Here is a 17,354-nt window from a genome sequence, read left to right on the forward strand (position 1 = left end):
TGCTCTGCAGCTTACTGACTGTCACTTCACTTCTCTGGGCCTGTTTCCTCATTTGCTAAATAAGGGATTTGGAGGGCAAGTAAAAATCAAAGTGATTGGAAAAGTATAACATACTGAACAAAAATAAGCCCCCACTTCCTCTGAGAAAACTTCCTGACGTCTCTGGCTGAAAATGCCGCAGGTTCAGGGCAGAGCCAAATTCTCAAAGGGCCAGTGCAAGGAGGGGTGGGATGGGGGTGGGGGGAGACAATGAAGAGAAAAGAGGATGCCCACGCATGGTGTTCCCTACATGCAGCCTCCCACTGTGCAGAGAAGCTGAAATCTGATGGGAGCCAGAAGGAAGAAGGCTCAGGCCCTGAGTACAAACCTGTGTGCAAGCAGGAGTCATTGCGAATGCCTCCCCACCGCAAACTCTCAGGGTTGCAAATTATTAACCTGCTTAAGCTGCAGAAACGAGCCCTGCTCGGGGGTGGGGGAGGGTGTTCGAAGTCCCTTCATGTGAAAGGTCCCTTTCCAGGAGCAAAGAGCCTTCTCTTACAGGGTTGGCCTTTCTTATTTAATAGGAAATCTTCTAAACCAGGTTTGCAAAAATGTCTAACCTCTCAACCAGAGGCAGTAATGATTCATCTCAAGAGGGATTTCAGCCTGCAGGACTAGTAAATAAGGCTTCTGTTCACGTACTCCACTCCTCGGATGCTGGCAAGAGAGCAGCTGGGTTTGCCAAAGAAGAATTAAGGCGTTGCTGGCACATCTTGGCAGAATTTATCACACTTGTCTAAACATCTCCAGACAATCCATCAATATTGCCACAAGGAGCCTGGAGAAACCCACTACCTAAAAAACGACTGGTTTCTACTCCTATATATGAATTTCCAATTGAAAACCTCCTTTCAAAAACTGCATGACAAGTTCCCGTCATGGCTCAGTGGTTAACGAATCCGATTAGGAACAATGAGGTTGCAGGTTCGATCCCTGGCCTTGCTCAGTGGGTTAAGGATCCAGCGTTGCTGTGAGCTGTGGTGTAGATTAGCAGCTGCAGCTCCGATTGGACCCCTAGCCTGGGAACCTCCATATGTTGCAGGAGCAGCCCAAGAAAAGGCAAAAAGACAAAAAAAAACCAAACAACAACAACAACAACAAAAAACTGCATGAAAAGTGAAACACAGAGAAAGTGATAGTTCGCCTCCCATCAGGTGATGGGTTGTAGTTAAGAATGGGGATTCCATGGAGTTCCTGTGGTGGCTCAGTGGTAGCACACTTGACTAGTATCCATGAGGATGCAGGTTCAATCTCTGGTCCCACTCAATGGGTTAAGGATCTGGCGTTGCCATGAGCTGTGGTATAGCTCACAGATGCAGCTCGGAACTGCTGCTCCGATTCAACCCCCGGCCTGGGAAGCTCCATATGCCATGGGTTCAGCCCTACAAAGCAAAAAAAAAACAAAAACAAAAAACTTGCACTACCTTTTGTAATTTCTTCTATTGATTTTATGATCTGGGAATATTTCAAACAAGTTGAGTAAAATACTTATATTCTCACCAAGATTTTTTTTTTCTGGCACTGAAAAGCAAATAAAACAAAACAAAAGAAAAGAATGGGGACTCCAGAATCTCAGTGCTTGGGTTTGAATCCTATTCCTTCAATCCCTTGGTGGTTGATGTCACCTCTCTAAGCCTCAGTTTCCTTCTCTGTAAAATGGTCTGGAGATCTCTTAAGTGAGGCTTGTTCTGAGCATTAAATGAGATGATCCAGGTAAAACACTTGGCTTAATAAGAGTGTGCTGGGGGAGGGGGAGGTATGTTAATGACCTTCAGTGACAGAGGAGAGGCCACACTCCACCAGCGAAGTTTAAAAATAACCACTAGTGAGTCAGCTGACGGTGTCTTCCTCCCCTCCTCCAACTGAGACAAAACAGCCTTGATAAGGTGCCCACTTCTCCAGATCTCAAAGCAATTCTTCTAAATTCTGGAAAACCTCACACCTATAAAGTAAAAAGAATCTTAGAACTAAAGAGTCTACAGGAAGATACTTACTCAAAGAAGTACAGGACGTGTACACCCAAGACTAGAAAACACTGTTGAACTAAATTAAAGGAGATCTTAAGTAAGCGGAAAGACATTCTGTAGATCAGAAGACTTAATATTGTTAAGAGTGCAATACTCCCCCAGACTAATCCACAGATTCAATACAATCCCAGCAGGCTTCTTTGCAGAAATTGACAAGCAAATAACAACATTTCTAGGGAAATGTAAAGAACCCAGAATAGCGAAACAATCTTGAAAAAGAAGAACAAATCTGCAGGGCTCACACTTCCCAATTTCAAAACCTTCTATAAAACTACAATAGTCCAGACAGTGTGGTACTGGGCCTAAGGACAGACATACAGACCAATGGAACAGAACTAACAGTCTAGAAATAAACCCTGATATTTATGATTGATTGATTTTCAAAAGGGTTCCAAAACAGTTCAATGGTGACAGAATAATCTTCTGTAAACGTGTTGCTGAGATAAGTGTATCGATAGTTACATGCAAAAGAATGAAGTTGAATGCCCTCTCACTATATAGAAAAATGAACAAAAAATGAATCAGAGACCTAAACATAAGAGCTAAAACTACAAAATCTTTAAAAGAAAGCATATGAGTTAAATCTTCAAGACCTTGGATTAGGCAATGGTTCTTAAATGTGACACTAGAAGCACAAGGAAGAAAAGAAAAAATAGGTTGGACATAATAACAATGAAAAACTCTTGTGCATTTTCAAAGGGTACCACAACAAAGTGAAAAGATAGCCTATAGAAAGGAAGAAAATTAACTGCAAATCATGTATCCAGAATATGCAAAGAGCTCTTACAACTCAACAACAAAAAACAAATAGGAGTTCCCGTCGTGGCACAGTGGTTAACGAATCCGACTAGGAACCATGAGGTTGTGGGTTCGATCCCTGCCCTTGCTCAGTGGGTTAAGGATCCGGCGTTGCCATGAGTTGTGGTGTAGGTCGCAGACACAGCTTGATCTCCACGTTGCTGTGGCTGTGGGGTAGGCCGGCGGCTACAGCTCTGATTCGACCCCTAGCCTGGGAACCTCCATGTGCCACAGGAGCGGCCCTAGAAAAAAGCAAAAAGACAAAACCAAAATCAAAACAAAACAAAACAAACTAAGGGGTGCAGGTCCCTTAGTGACTCCAACATGGCAGCCTGCCTGCTCTCCATCAGCTCACAGGTAAGCTGTAGAAAGGGACCCTCACCTCCCTGTTCTGTTCGGGTCTCCTCCCCACCTACCTGAGAACACTACCCCACTACCTAATTTCTTGCCCATGAGAGCCACAGCACCAGCAACAATGACAACAACTACCTGGCAAATGTTCATTGTGAATTATGTGTCACGTATGGTTGGAACTGCCACCAGCCAGGTATGAGCCCCATCAGCTCTCACCTGGGGCACTGCGGGAAATCTCCTGTGTGCAGACCACAGAGGGATCATTAGCAGCTCACATATATCCTTTACAAGAGCATTCAAGGGGACACAGGATTAGCCTCACCCTCCACTTTGCACCCCAGCTCCCTCTCTCCCTCTTTTCATGGCAGTGCTCTGGCAGTGTTGCCAGCTAAAATACAGGACAACCAGTTAAGTTTTAATTTCAGATAAGCAATGAATAATTTTTTAGTAGAAGAATGTCTCAGATATTACACTCTGCATTGTTTATCTGCAATTAAAAGTTAACTGAGCGTCCTGTAACTTACCCTGCTGTATGAGGCAGCCATGCATGCTAATCCCCACGTCATTTCTGAAACACGTGGAGCTCAGTCTCCCCTAGAGAATTTGGCAGCTGCTCTTCCATGGTCTGAAATCCTCTTCCCGCAGATATTCCCATGGATCCCTTACAAACCCAGGTTTTTATGTAAATGGGACCTCATCACAGCAGTGTCTCTGAGCCAATGCCTCTCTGGCACTTCGAGGGTATTTACCCTAAGCCTTCACCACCACCTGATGTGCCGATGTGTTATATATTTAGTTCTTTTTTTGTTTGTTTGTTTTAGGGCCGAACCTGTGGCATATGGAGGTTCCCAGGCTAGGGGCTGAATCGGAGCTGCAGCTGCTGGCCACAGCCTCAGCCACAGCCACAACAGATCTGAGCCACCTCTGCAACCTGCACCACAGCTCACGGCAACACTGGATCCTTAACCCACTGAGCAAGGCAAGGGATCGAACCTCATGATTACTAGTCAGATTTGTTTCTGCTGCGCCATGATGGGAACTCCCTATTTAGTTCTTAATTGTCTGCCTTCCCCTCAGTGTATTGGGAATTCCTTGAGGACAGGGCTTCTTTTACTCACTGCTGCCTTCCCAGTGCTTAGAACAGGACCTGGCACAGAACAGATAGTAAGGTGATATTTATTGAGGGAATACAGAAGTGTTGGCAGGGGTTCTCCTATCTAATGTTCCAAAAGTCCCTGTGACAAAGACTTCCATCAATCGTGTCTCATAGACGGGGGATCCAAGACACAGAAAAGCCAAATAACTCACCCAGGATCCTCTTGCAGCCAACCGTGGGGCTGGGTCCAGACACAGGACCTGGACCCGGAGCCCCCGTTCCCGCCTACTTCACTGCACCAGCTTGCTGTCACAGGCAGAAGGACACCTCAGAGGTCAGGTAATAAGTTTTTCTGTTTCCCTTCCATTGCAATTATTCAGGGTTAGAGGAAAGAAGGAGCTGACAACATATCTGAGAGTCTACACATGCATCGGATCCCTTAATCCAAGAAGGATTTTGCCAACATAGTCACCGTCCAACATCAAGTGTGTGGAATAACCACTCAAGCGCCCATGTAGTGGAGAGGTCTGCGTGGGTGTCTATACTCACTTTTATTTCTTCTTGAACATCAGGATTGCGGAAATTTAAATCAGGTTGCTCTTTCAAAAACTGGTGAAAATAGCATTGGTTTCGTATTTCATCAAAGTGCCAACTGGAGTTTCCATACACACTTAACTAGCAAAGAGAAAATAGTACATCCGTTACTTAGAATGGTTCATATGTTGGTATCGCCCACAAAGAAATGATAGTTGCCATCCCCAGCCCGTGCAGACTGAGTGCACTAGAATTTTCCTTCCGGGAAGAGCACCATGTAAATCAATTCCCTTACAATACCACCCGCTGGCCTAGTGCCCCACAGAGGTGGTTGTGATGTGTTTGTACATTAGAAGCTGTTCATCACAACCACAGAATCAAATCAAAGCTCTCAAATGCAGGACAAAGGGCAACTGAAAGGGTAGATATTTCTAACATATTTTCTTGAAACTTCTGTCCAGGCTCCGGACTCCTGTGTGTGAAGAAAAGCAAATGATGATCAAAGAAGGAAAGAGACACATTCTATTGGTCTTGGAGCTTATATCCAGAGAGAGAATTTAAACTATGCCTTCAGAAAAGTATTAGAATCATTCAATTTAAAACTCTTTTAGTCCTGGAGTTCCCATCGTGGCTCAGTGGTTAACAAACCCGACTAGGATCCATGAGGATGAGGGTTCGATCCCAGGCCTCACACAGTGGGTTAGGGATCCTGCATTGCTGTGAGCTGTGGTGTTGGTCGCAGACTCAGCTGGGATCCGGTGTTGCTGTGGCTGTGGTATAGGCTGGCGGCTACAGCTCCGATTGAACCCCTAGCCTGGGAACCTCCATATTCCATGGGTGTGGCCTCAAAAAGACAAAAGACAAAAAATTTAAAAAAACAAACAAACACAAAATTCCTCTAGTCCTCAGGAATAAAAGAAATCTAGCAACTTCAAGTGCTGGGACCCAGCAGTGCTTGACACTGGTGCTGCTCTCCTCCTTCTAGTAACGCTCGCATCCGTGCCTCTGTGATGTGACTTTCCTGGGTGCCCTCCTAGATCTCTCATCACTCCTTCTCAGTCTCCCCGAGGTACCTTACGTGAAGGTTCCTCAGGGCTCTGTCTTGGATCATTTGTTCATTTCATGCTAAAGAGAACATCTGGACAACATTTAAAGACTTTACCCGGATTTTGCATAAGTATTTTCTTTTGCTTTTTGCTGTTTAGGGCTGCACTCATGGCACATGGAAGTTCCCAGGTTAAGGGTCGAATCAGAGCTGCAGTTGTCAGCCTACACCACAGCCACAGCTACCCGGGATCCAAGCCGCATCTGCGACCTACACCACAGCTCACGGCAATGCCAGGTCCTTAACCCACTGAGTGAGGCCAGGGATTGAACCTGCAACCTCATGGATACTAGTCGGATTCATTTCTGCTACGCCACAATGGGAACTCCTAAATATTTTCTTTTTAGTTGGAAGTCCTAGTCACACTGGGTCCTCATTTCCATGGCAACAACTGGCCAAAGCTAAGTAGTAGATGCTGTCTTTGCAGGAAGCAGCTCACTTCAATGTCCACCTGGATACAAACCAGGGTAAGATTTGTATGGCATATACATAATCAAGAAAAGATCAGTATGCAGACTACAAAAATACTCCATGAATCTGCTACAAAGGGACAAAGACTTCAACAAAAAATTGGGGAAAGAAACCATAAACAGGTGTTTCCCAGAAATGGAAATTCCGGGAAATAAATGGATGAAAAAACAATAAACATCTTAAGTCATTAGGTAATGACTACATTAATAATTAGTAATTTGATAAGTAATCATTAGCAATTAGATAAATGTAAAATTAATAGCTTAACGTGATACCAATTTATGTTCACCTGGTAAAAATTACAAAATCTGGCAGTACCAGCAATTAATGAGGGTATGTATTTTTCTTTATCTCTGTCTTTTTTTTTTTTTTTTGTCTTTTTAGGGCTGCACCTTCGGCATATGGAGTTCCCAGGCTAGGGGTCAAATCAGAACTGCAGTTGCCAGCCACAGCCACAGCCACAGTGGGATCCAAGTCACGTCTGCTACTTGTACCCCAGCTCAGGGCAACGCCAGATCCTTAATCCACTGAGCAGGGCCAGGCATCGAACTTGAATCCTCTTGGATACTAGTCAGGTTCGTTATCACTGAACCACAATGGAAACTCTGAGAGTATGTATTTTTCATACTGTTGGAGGGAATATAAATTGGCATAACCACTTTGATCATCGATTTGACATTATCTTGTAGCGCTGAGCATGCAGGATCCTGTACCCAGCAATTTCACTCCTAGCCATTTTCCTTAAAGAAACTCTTGTCCACGTGCCCCAGCAGAAATAGATTAATGAGAATTTTTATTTATTTATTGGCCACGGCATGCAGAGCTTGAAGTGGTATCTCAGGGACTGAATCTGAAACTGAAAGCCCTGAATCCTAACCGCTAGACCACCAGGGAACTCCTGGGAATTTTATTTTTTTTCTTTACACAACTGCACCTGTGGCATATGGAAGTTCCTGGGCTAGGCACTGAACTGGAACTGCATCTGGGGCCTATGCCATAGCTATGGAGACACTGGATCTGAGCTGCAGCTGTGACCTACGCCACAGCTTTCAGCAACACAAGATCCTTAACCCATTGAGAAGGGCCAGGGATTGAACCTGCATCCTCACAGACGCTATATTGGGTTTTTGGGTTTTGTTTTTTTTAGGCCCACATCCATGACATTTGGAAGCTCCCAAATTAGAGCTGCAGCTGCTGGCCTACACACAACCACAGCAAGGCCAGATCTGAGCCACATCTGCGACCTACACCACAGCTCACGACAATGCCAGATCCCCCACCCAATGTACAAGGCCAGGGATCGAACCTGCATCCTCATGGATACTAGTCAGATTGGTTTCCACTGCACCACAATGGGAACTCCCACCATGTTGGGTTCTTAACCTGCTGAGCCATGAAGGGAACTCCATCTCCCCGAGAATTTTTAAAACATTGTTAGTAATAGTGAACACACTGGAAACACTGTTAGTAATAGTAATAGCCCAACTGCCCATCAGCAGAGGAATGAATAAAGTAAATCATGGACTATTCACAAAATAGACTATCATACAACTGTGAAAATGCATGGACCACAGCTACCAGAAACAACATGAATGCATATTTTAAAAATAAGTTAAAAAAATCCAGTTGCAGAAGACTACAGGTAGCATGATGCTTGCTCATAATGTTCAAAACAGGAGAAACTAAGGGAGTTCCTGCAGTGGCTGAGTGGAAACGAATCCAACTAGTATCGAGGATGCGAGTTCGATCCCTGGCCCTGCTCAGTGAATTAAGGATGTGGCATTGCCGTGAGCTGTGATGAAGGTTGCAGACTTAGCTTGGATCCCTTGTTGTGTGGCTGTGGCATAGGCTGGCAGCTGTAGCTCCAATCCCGACCCCTAGCCTGGGAACTTCCATATGCTGCAAGTGTGGCTCTTACACACACACACACACACACACAAAGAGGAACTAAATACTTTTTTTTTTTTTAATATGTACATGTGTAGTAAGGCAAAATAAAAAGCAAGGACATGGAAAACCCCCAATTCAAGGTCAGTGGTTACCTCTCCGAGGAGGCCTGGGGACATGACAGGGAGGAGCCCTCAGGTGCATTCAGCAGTGTGGCTGATTGCAAGTTCTTCCTTGGGCTCATCGATGCTCACTCTACTATTATTTTCCTTAACTTGGATACATAGTACATACTTTTAAAGTTTTATCTAAGCATAACCGAAATAAAATGCACATATTTAAAGTGTACAATTGGATCAGTTTGGCATATATATATTCACATGAACCTCTCACCATGGTGAAAATTATGAACATATCCAGCCTTTGTAATTCCTAATCCCACTCTCCTCCCTCCCTGTCTCCCCCCATTCCTAAACAACAACTAATCTGTTTTCTGTCACAATAGATGAATTTTCTAGAATTTCATGTAAAGTAGTAAAAAATATCTTTTGTCTGGCTCCTTTCACTCTGCATAGTTATTCTGAGATTCATCCACTTTGTTACTTGTTCTCAATAGCGCTCCCCTTTTCACGGTAGTATGGAGGTATTTATATTTCTATAATATGTTATACATACTTTTGTATGCATTAACTATCACCTTTAAAAAAAGACACACAACCTTGGCTACAGTGGAGTGGGTAGAAAGATGGAAAATCTACTTGCCAAAGATTCAGCTGTTACAGCCTACGGGCAAGAGATGGTGGGGTTTGAAATATGGGTGGCAAAGTGTAAAAACAGACTGTGCATGAGTTTGCATTGTGGCTCAGCAGGTTAAGGACCTGACATTGTCTCTGTGAGGATACAGGTTCAACCCCTGACCTCGCTCAGTGGGTTATGGATTTGGCATGGCCACGAGCTGCGGCTGAGGCCTCAGCATGGTTCTGATTTGACTCCTAGCCTGAGAACTTCCATCTGCTGCAGATGGAGCCATTAAAAAAAAAAAAAAAAAAAAACACAGGAGTTCCCATCATGGCGCAGTGGTTAACGAATCCGACTAGGAACCATGAGGTTGCGGGTTCGGTCCCTGGCCTTGCTCAGTGGGTTAAGGATCCGGCGTTGCCGTGAGCTGTGGTGTAGGTCGCAGACACAGCTCGGATACTGCGTTGCTGTGGCTCTGGCGCAGGCCGGCAGCTACAGCTCTGATTAGACGCCTAGCCTGGGAACCTCCATATGCTGCAGGTGCGGCCCTAGAAAAGGCAAAAAGATAAAAAACAAACAAACATACAAACAAAAAACAGACCATGCTGATGGAGTAACCAAATCCAGTCCTTAGCCCTTCCATCTATTAGCCATGTGAAGCAGGGCAAAACATTTAACTTTTTTTCTGCCTCAGTCTGTTCACGTGCAAAACAAGAATTAAAGCGTAACTCTTAGGATTGTGGGGGAATTAAATGAATTAATGAATATAAAACTCTCAGCACTGACCCTGGCATACAGTAAGCATTTAGCAAATGTTTGCTAATGTCATTATCATTTTAAAAAGTGGTGGACTGGAGAAAAATTCGGGATGTGAAACTGCCAGGACTTGCTAACGGCCTGTTCACCAGGCTGCATGTTAGTGCCACTGGAGTTTGGGGGAGAAGATCGCACAGTTGGCTTTACCACATGTCCTCTGAGTGCCTTCAGGTCACCTAAAAGTTGATGCCCAGGAGTCAGCCTCTTTAAATGTTTAGGGAGGTCAAGGAAAGAGGAGGAGGCACTGGAGTCGGAAGAGATGAGCCAGAGTAAAAAGCTCTGCAGACGAAACATTGTAAATTAAATATACTTTCAAAAAAGAAAAAGAGAAGTTGCTGTTGTGGCACAGCGGAAACGAATCTCACTAGTGATCGTGAGGTTGTGAGTTCGATCCCTGGCCTCGCTCAGTAGGTTGGGGATCCAGTGTTGCCATGAGCTGTAGTGTAGGTTGCAGATGCTGCTCGGATCCCATGTTACTGTGGCTGTGGTGTAGGCCGGCAGCTGTAGCTCTGATAAGACCCCTAGCCTGGGAACCTCCATATGCCATGGGTGCGGCTCCAAAGGGCTAAACAAACAAACAAACAAATAATAAATAAATAAAAGCTCTGCAGAAAGGAGGAAAGAAGGTGAACTAGAGTGGGCAGAGGAACTGGCCTGGGCCAGGAGTAGAATCTCCAGATAAAACTCAGGACACTCAGTTAAATCTGAATCTCATGGAAACAATGAAACTTTTTTTTTTTTTTTTTGCTTTTTAGGGCCTTTCCTGCAGCATATGGGAGCTTCCAGGCTAGGGGTCGAATCAGAGCTGTAGCCGCCAGCCTACACCACAGCCATAGCACCTCGAGATCTGAGCCTCGTCTGCGACCTACACCACAGCTCATGGCAATGTGGGATCCTTAACCCACCGAGCAAGGCCAGGGACTGAACCCACATCCTCATGGTTACTAGTTGGGTTCGTAGCCTGCTGAGCCACAAAGGTAACGCCAATGAATACTTTTTTAGTAGAGGTAGGTCCCATGCAATATTTTCCACTAAAAAATTAGATCGTTTTATTTAAAATTCAGATTTCACTGGGCTCCCTGGATTTTTATCTGTAAATCTGGTAACACAAACAGGAGCGACATGGCCTCTGCTGCAAAAGAAGTGACTAGAAAGGAGCTGGAAATGGCAGCAGGCTGATATGACAGCTTCTATTCTCTCTTCAAAGTGGAATTTACTGCCAAGAATGAAAAGATGGGGAGAAGGCAGGTGGGATGTCTGAAGAGGAGAGAGGGCATGTGGATGAGTTGGATTTAGTAAAATTCCCCAAAAGACTGGATGCCTCACTTCAGTCAAGGACAATGAATGTGTCCAGAGGCTCAAGTACTAAGGTTCAGGCAAAGAGAAAACGGATGGTTGGGTTCATTTATGGCTAGTATTTTGTCAGACAGAGGAGTAAAAAGTCAGAAAGGCAAGGGGTCTGGAGAATAGCAAGACAGTTACTGAACTAATAGGACCCGGAGTCTAAGTTGGACAGAGTTGGAAGTAAAAGAAAGGGAGGCTAACAGAAAGTATAGGCTTTAATTTGCTAGAACACATCAGGCTCTACAACAAAGGGAAAAATCCAAATCTCTATATACAATTACCAGGCTTCAGACTTTATTTCTCTTTCTTTGGGGAACTTGTTCTTCTTCCCATAAAATTAACCTATCAGTTTTTTCCTTTAAAAGGACTTTATAGGAGTTCCCCGGTGGCTCAGTGGGTTAAGGGTGGGCATTAACGGGTGTGGCACAGGTTCGATCCCTGACCCTGGAACCCTCACATGCTGTGGGTGTGGCCCAAAAAAGGAGGGGAGACTTATAAATGACCAGTTTCAACACTGCAGATCTGCCCATTTTCCTTCTGTAAATCAAGCACGTCGGTACTTACCCAGTTGTTGGGTGGTATAGTTATACCATCTTCCTGGGTACAGTCATGCCAGATATAATAATCAGTATATTTCCCTGTCCGGGTCCGACTCAATTGAAACCAAGCATGTTTATCACTGGTGTGGTTTGGTATGAAATCAATTATTAATTTCAAGCCTAATGAGTGAAAATATTTCAAATGTTAGGACAAGATTATATGAGAATAATATAACAGATAGAAAAACGTTTTTCTCAACTCATCCCACCCACCTTCCATCCAATTTACCTTTATCATGTATGGCTGCAACCAGATTCTCAAAATCTTTCATTGTTCCAAAAATGGGATCTATTTCTCGGAAATCTTCAACACCATACCGGAAATCTTTAAGGGATGACTTATAAAATGAAGTAATCCAAACAGTTTTTATATTTAAAGTTGTGAGGTAATCCAGCTTATCTTGAATACCTGAAGGAAAAAGTCAAAGCCATGAAAAATAAATAAAGTTTGGGGTTTTTTTGAGTTAAAGGATTAAAAATAAAAGGAATACAGAATTCCTGGGTTAAGGATCCAGCGTTGTCACTGCCATGGCTCAGGTCGCTGCTGTGGCGCTGGTTTGATCCCTGGCCTGGAATCTTTCACATGCCTCTGGTGTGGCCAAAAGTAAAATAAAATAAAATAAAAATAAAAACAAAAGCAATAGGCCCAAGATGGAAGTTTTTAGATCAAGACAGAAATATTTGGAATTGTGTTGAATCTGGGGGAAATTCAAAGAGCGAACTAGTTCTACAAACAACGGCAAATTCGTCTTCTAGCAATAACCTTTGACCTTTAACATCAATGCATAACATTTTAAAAACGTCTGTGGCTTGTTCGTATTTTACATTTAAAACCAAGACTACAGTATTGTTAATTCATCTTATGCATGGTTTTCGAACACCTAATCCAGGCCAGATGCTGGACTAAGTATCAAGGTACAAAGAAGAATCGTACAGGACCCCTGATGATCACATCTCTAGGCTGCTGGACAGTGTGAAGACACTTGCCACACGTGACTATCAAGCACTTGCATCAGACTTGGAAGATCTAATATGAAAAGAAAAGAAAGTAAAATAGCTCATTCATATTTTTATATTGATTATATATTAAAATGATACAGTGGATATGTTGGATTAAACAAAGTATATTATTAACATTAATTTTACTTGTTTCTCTTTTACTTTTTATTTTATTTTATTTTGGCCATGCCCAGGCCACTGGGAAGTTCCAGGGTCAGGGATCAAACCCTCACAACAGTGACTCAAACCACAGCAATGACAATGCTGGATCCTTAACCCACTGTACCACCAGGGAACTCCTCTTATACTTTTTAAATGTGGCTCCTAGACAACTGACCAGTACCTCTGTGTTCACATTCTATTTCCTTCGGCCAGTGCAGAAGCCGTGAATTTATACAAAAGAGAATTCTAGACTTGGCTGAGAAGAAATAGAGGAATGAAACTCTTTGTACTTGGGACCTCTTAGGATAATCAGGAAATAATGTGGGGCTTTTGTTTCCAGTTCAAGGTCCTAAATGCGGAGTCAGAGGTGAGTTTCTCGTTCAGTCTCCCTAACTTTCTGTGGAATTCTATGCGGCTTCCTACAACCGGAGCCTATCAGAGGTCACTGAGGCCAAAGCACAAAGTCCCCTGACCTGGGGGCTCTTCCCCATAACAGGCTGCTTATTTTTGCCTGCGTTATACCTCAGTTCCCACTTGTGGGGGGCTGTGAGCATCACAGAGCGTTAACAGGTAACAAAAGAATTTTGATTTAAGTCAGAATAGCCATACCTTATATCAAGAACAGGTACCAAGGAACAGGATGATAAAAACAGGGAGGCTGAACAGATACAAAGTAAACATAGGATCCCAGGCCCACACTCCAGGGGAAGAAGGTAACCGCCAAAACCAGACTGAAACCTGAAATGATTTCTTCGAAGGATCACAACAAATCCCCCTCAACCTCATGGAAAAATACCTACTGATCACAGGAATCAGCCAGTCCTTCAAGGACAAGTTACTGGAAGTGACAACTGTGAGAGGTGATTAGAAGCCGCCCTGGGCACAGGAATTTGAGGTATATCTAGAAGGAGAAAACACAAGCAGGGCCGGGAAGTGGGGGTGTGTATCTTTCACTTGCCCAAGCACTTACTTGGCAAGAAGCAGCAGGTGCTAGGACCACGCGGGGTGGGGGCGGTAGGGAGGAGGTTGGGGGTTAGAAGGAAAGTCACCCAGATAAGATATGCTATCAAGCTAAACAGCATCAGGGGTGCCACAAACACAATCCGAAGCACCATAGGAACTCTAAGGAGGGGGGGGGCGCACCCTCTGATAGGGAGGTTAAAGATTAAAGAAGGAAGTGGGTTTGAACTGCATCTTGAAGGACAGATAATATCTCAGTTAAGATACAGGATGATTTTTAAAAGAGAGAGAAAATGACAGGAGTGTGAAAAAGAAGAGCCTCTTCTTAATAGTTATTAAGGAAAGTTGATTTCAAGAGAGGATTTGTAACTTTTTTTTTTTGGCTTTTTGGCTTTTTGCTATTTCTTTGGGCCGCTCCTGCGGCATATGGAGGTTCCCAGGCTCGGGGTTGAATCGGAGCTGTAGCCACCAGCCTACGCCAGAGCCACAGCAACTCGGGATGCGAGCCGCGTCTGCAACCTACACCACAGCTCACGGCAACGCCGGATCGTTAACCCACTGAGCAAGGGCAGGGACCGAACCCGCAACCTCATGGTTCCTAGTCGGATTCGTTAACCACTGAGCCACGACGGGAACTCCAAGGATTTGTAACATGTTAAAGGTCAATTATGTTCATTTCCACCTCCCACACTCTATTAAATCATTGTTTTGTCTTCTTCAAACCAAGTATCATTACCAAAAGTTATTAGTTTATTTGTTTCTTATTGTTGCCCTTAACTAGGATAACCACATCAACCAATCTGCCAGGGACAGTTCTTGTGTTTGGTCTCCGTCCTTGTTTGAGCAATAAATTGTAAGGATGTTCTACACATAACACACTAGAAAATTATTAGCATAACTGTAAAAAACTTTTTTAAAACTTTTTTTGATTAATACAGATGTTGTTTGAAATAATCCTTAATTTAAGTAATGACCAACCTGCTCTATGCCTTTTTTTCTTTCCTTCATTCCTCAGGATTTAAGCTTTAAAGACTCAGGCTTTTTAAAGACATCATTCAATCTTTTCCTAAAATAGCATTTTACGCTTTGTTCCCTAATAAGAAACTCTCCACCAGATTGTCAAGCTAGCCACTGCACACACGGGGAAAAGAATTCTAGTCACTCCGAGATAACCTACCCTAAAGTGCACAGAAACAGGGCACATTTCAGGAGAAAACTTGCCCACATAAGAAATTAGAACTGACCAACTACGCATGGGTCCATAGTGGACAATAAACAGAACACCTCTTTGGGGCTCAAAGGGCCCCAGCAAGTGACCTTTCATCATATGGGAAAGATTGCTGGGTTCTGCAGAGTGGCTTTTTAAAATATCATAAACAAGGAGAAACATGACCAGTCATACTGGATGGAATGTGCTTACCCCACAACCCAGGCATGATTCGTTTTCCAAGACTGGAAGAGCCCTAAAGCAACCTCCTTCCGGCCCCGCCCAAAAGTTTCAAGACATGCACCTTTCAGATCTCCGTTCCCGTCTTTGTCGCTGTCCTTGAAAGACCTTGGGTAGATCTGGTACATTGGCCCTGCCTGCCACCAGTCCAGGCACTTTGGAGAGATGGCGATGATGGAGATGGTGGCTGCGATGAGGGCAAGCACAGAAGCCACTGTGAGCCAGAAGAGGACTTCCCGGGGCACCCGGTAGCGTGCCTGGCCTGAGAACTGGAACAGCACCTCCTTGGGCATCCCCGCGTAGGGCCGGATATCCTTCAAGTCCGGATCCCCGGGGCCAAGCATGTCCACGGCATTGTGCTGCGGCCGGTCCTCTGGGTCTGGGTCTCTCTCCAGGATGTCTTCATTTTGGACAAACCCATTGTTTGTCTGGCCGCCCTTCAGACTCATTCCAATGGAGCCTCTCTTGCTTTTGTCCTCAGCCATGTCTCACAATCTTATCCCAGCAGAGCACCTTCCTGCAGTAACAAAGGTGAGGAGGGAACTTGCTGAAATACTTGGTCATGTTAATGAGCGTTGTGTGGTTTATAAATAAGCCTGGCTGGACAAAGTCCAGCCAAGGAATAAAGGGTAAAGAAGAAGGAGGTTTAAAAAAATTCTCTTTACACCTGTGATGTTGCTACACTCACAATACAGATGGATTCCCATCTGGGCTGGGACGGGGGTTGGGGGGCATAAAGGAGGGGAGATGGGAAGAGGGGGTAGGGTGCCATTGAAATTTAAGATGTTGGAGTTCCCATCGTGGCTCACCAGTTAATGCACACGATTAGTATCCATGAGGATGCAGGTTTGATCCCTGGCCTTGTTCAGTGGGTTAAGGATCTGGTGTTGCAGTGAGCTGTGGTGTAGGTTGCAGATGCAGCTCCGATCCTGCGTGGCTGTGGTGTAGGCTGGAGGCTACAGCTCCAATTGGACCCCTAGCCTGGGAACCTCCATATGCCCCTGGTAAGGCCCTAAAAAGACAAAAGAAAGAAAGAAATTTAAGACGTTACTTGATTGAGTACACAGATGTTCACAGCAGCATTATTCACGAGAGCCAAAAGGTAGAAACAAGTAGTTCCCATTGTGGTTCAGTGGGTTAAGAACCCCACTAGTATCCATGAGGGTGCAGGTTTGATCCCTGGCTCAGTGGATTAAGGATCTGACATTGCAGTGATCTGTGGTGTAGGTCGAAAGGGCTGGGATCCCGTGCTGTAGTGGCTGTGGGGTAGGCCCCCCAGCTGCAGCTCTGATGTGACCTCTAGTCCGGGAACTTCCATATGCCTCAGGTGCAGTCTTAAAAGGGGGGGGGGAGTAAAAGAAAAAGGTAGAAACAAGCCAAGTGTCCAACAATGGATGAAAGGGCAAAAAAATGTGCCATATAAAAAAAGGAATGAAATTCTGACACGTGCTACAGTATGAATGAACCTTGAATACATTATACCAAGGAAGCCAGACACAAAAGGACAGGTATGTCTGAGTCCCCTTATATGAGGGACCTAGACAAATTCATAGAGACAGAGAGCAGAAGGGTAGTTACCAGGAGTCGGAAGGAGGGGAGAGGGTGAGTGGGGAGTTCTTATTTAATGAGTACAAAGTCCATTTGGGATGAGGAAAAAAGTTCTGGAGGTGGTTGCACACCAATGTAAATGCACTATATGCCACTTAATTGTACACTTATAGATTCTTTTTATTTTATTATATTATTTTATTTTATTTATCTTTTTAGGACTGCACCCATGGCATATGGAGGTTCCCAGACTAGGGGTTGAATTGGAACTATAAGCCACCAGCCTACACCACAGCCACAGCAACGTAGAATCTGAGCCATGTCTGCAACCTACACCACAGCTCACGGCAATGCCGGATCCTTAACCCACTGAGCGAGGCCACAGTTCGAACCTAAGTCCTCATGGATGCTAGTCAGATTCGTTCCACTG

At 44.4% G+C, this 17,354-nt stretch overlaps 1 protein-coding gene across 1 annotated transcript in view; it reads right to left on the minus strand.

Moving 5' to 3' along the window:
* Window positions 1-16,070, minus strand: part of SLC3A1 (solute carrier family 3 member 1) — a 36,704-nt gene extending 20,634 nt beyond the window's left edge. Inside the window, exons 1-4 of the mRNA XM_047782162.1 lie at window positions 15,441-16,070; window positions 12,038-12,217; window positions 11,774-11,928; window positions 4,864-4,989 (exon numbers count right to left, since the gene is read on the minus strand). Of these exons, the coding sequence (XP_047638118.1) occupies window positions 4,864-4,989; window positions 11,774-11,928; window positions 12,038-12,217; window positions 15,441-15,861 (882 nt within the window). The 5' untranslated portion in view covers window positions 15,862-16,070. The remainder of the gene's footprint in view (window positions 1-4,863; window positions 4,990-11,773; window positions 11,929-12,037; window positions 12,218-15,440) is intronic.
* Between the last annotated feature and the right edge of the window lie 1,284 nt (window positions 16,071-17,354).

This window comes from Phacochoerus africanus, chromosome 5 (genome assembly GCF_016906955.1).
Source record: "Phacochoerus africanus isolate WHEZ1 chromosome 5, ROS_Pafr_v1, whole genome shotgun sequence".
Lineage (NCBI taxonomy): Eukaryota > Metazoa > Chordata > Mammalia > Artiodactyla > Suidae > Phacochoerus > Phacochoerus africanus.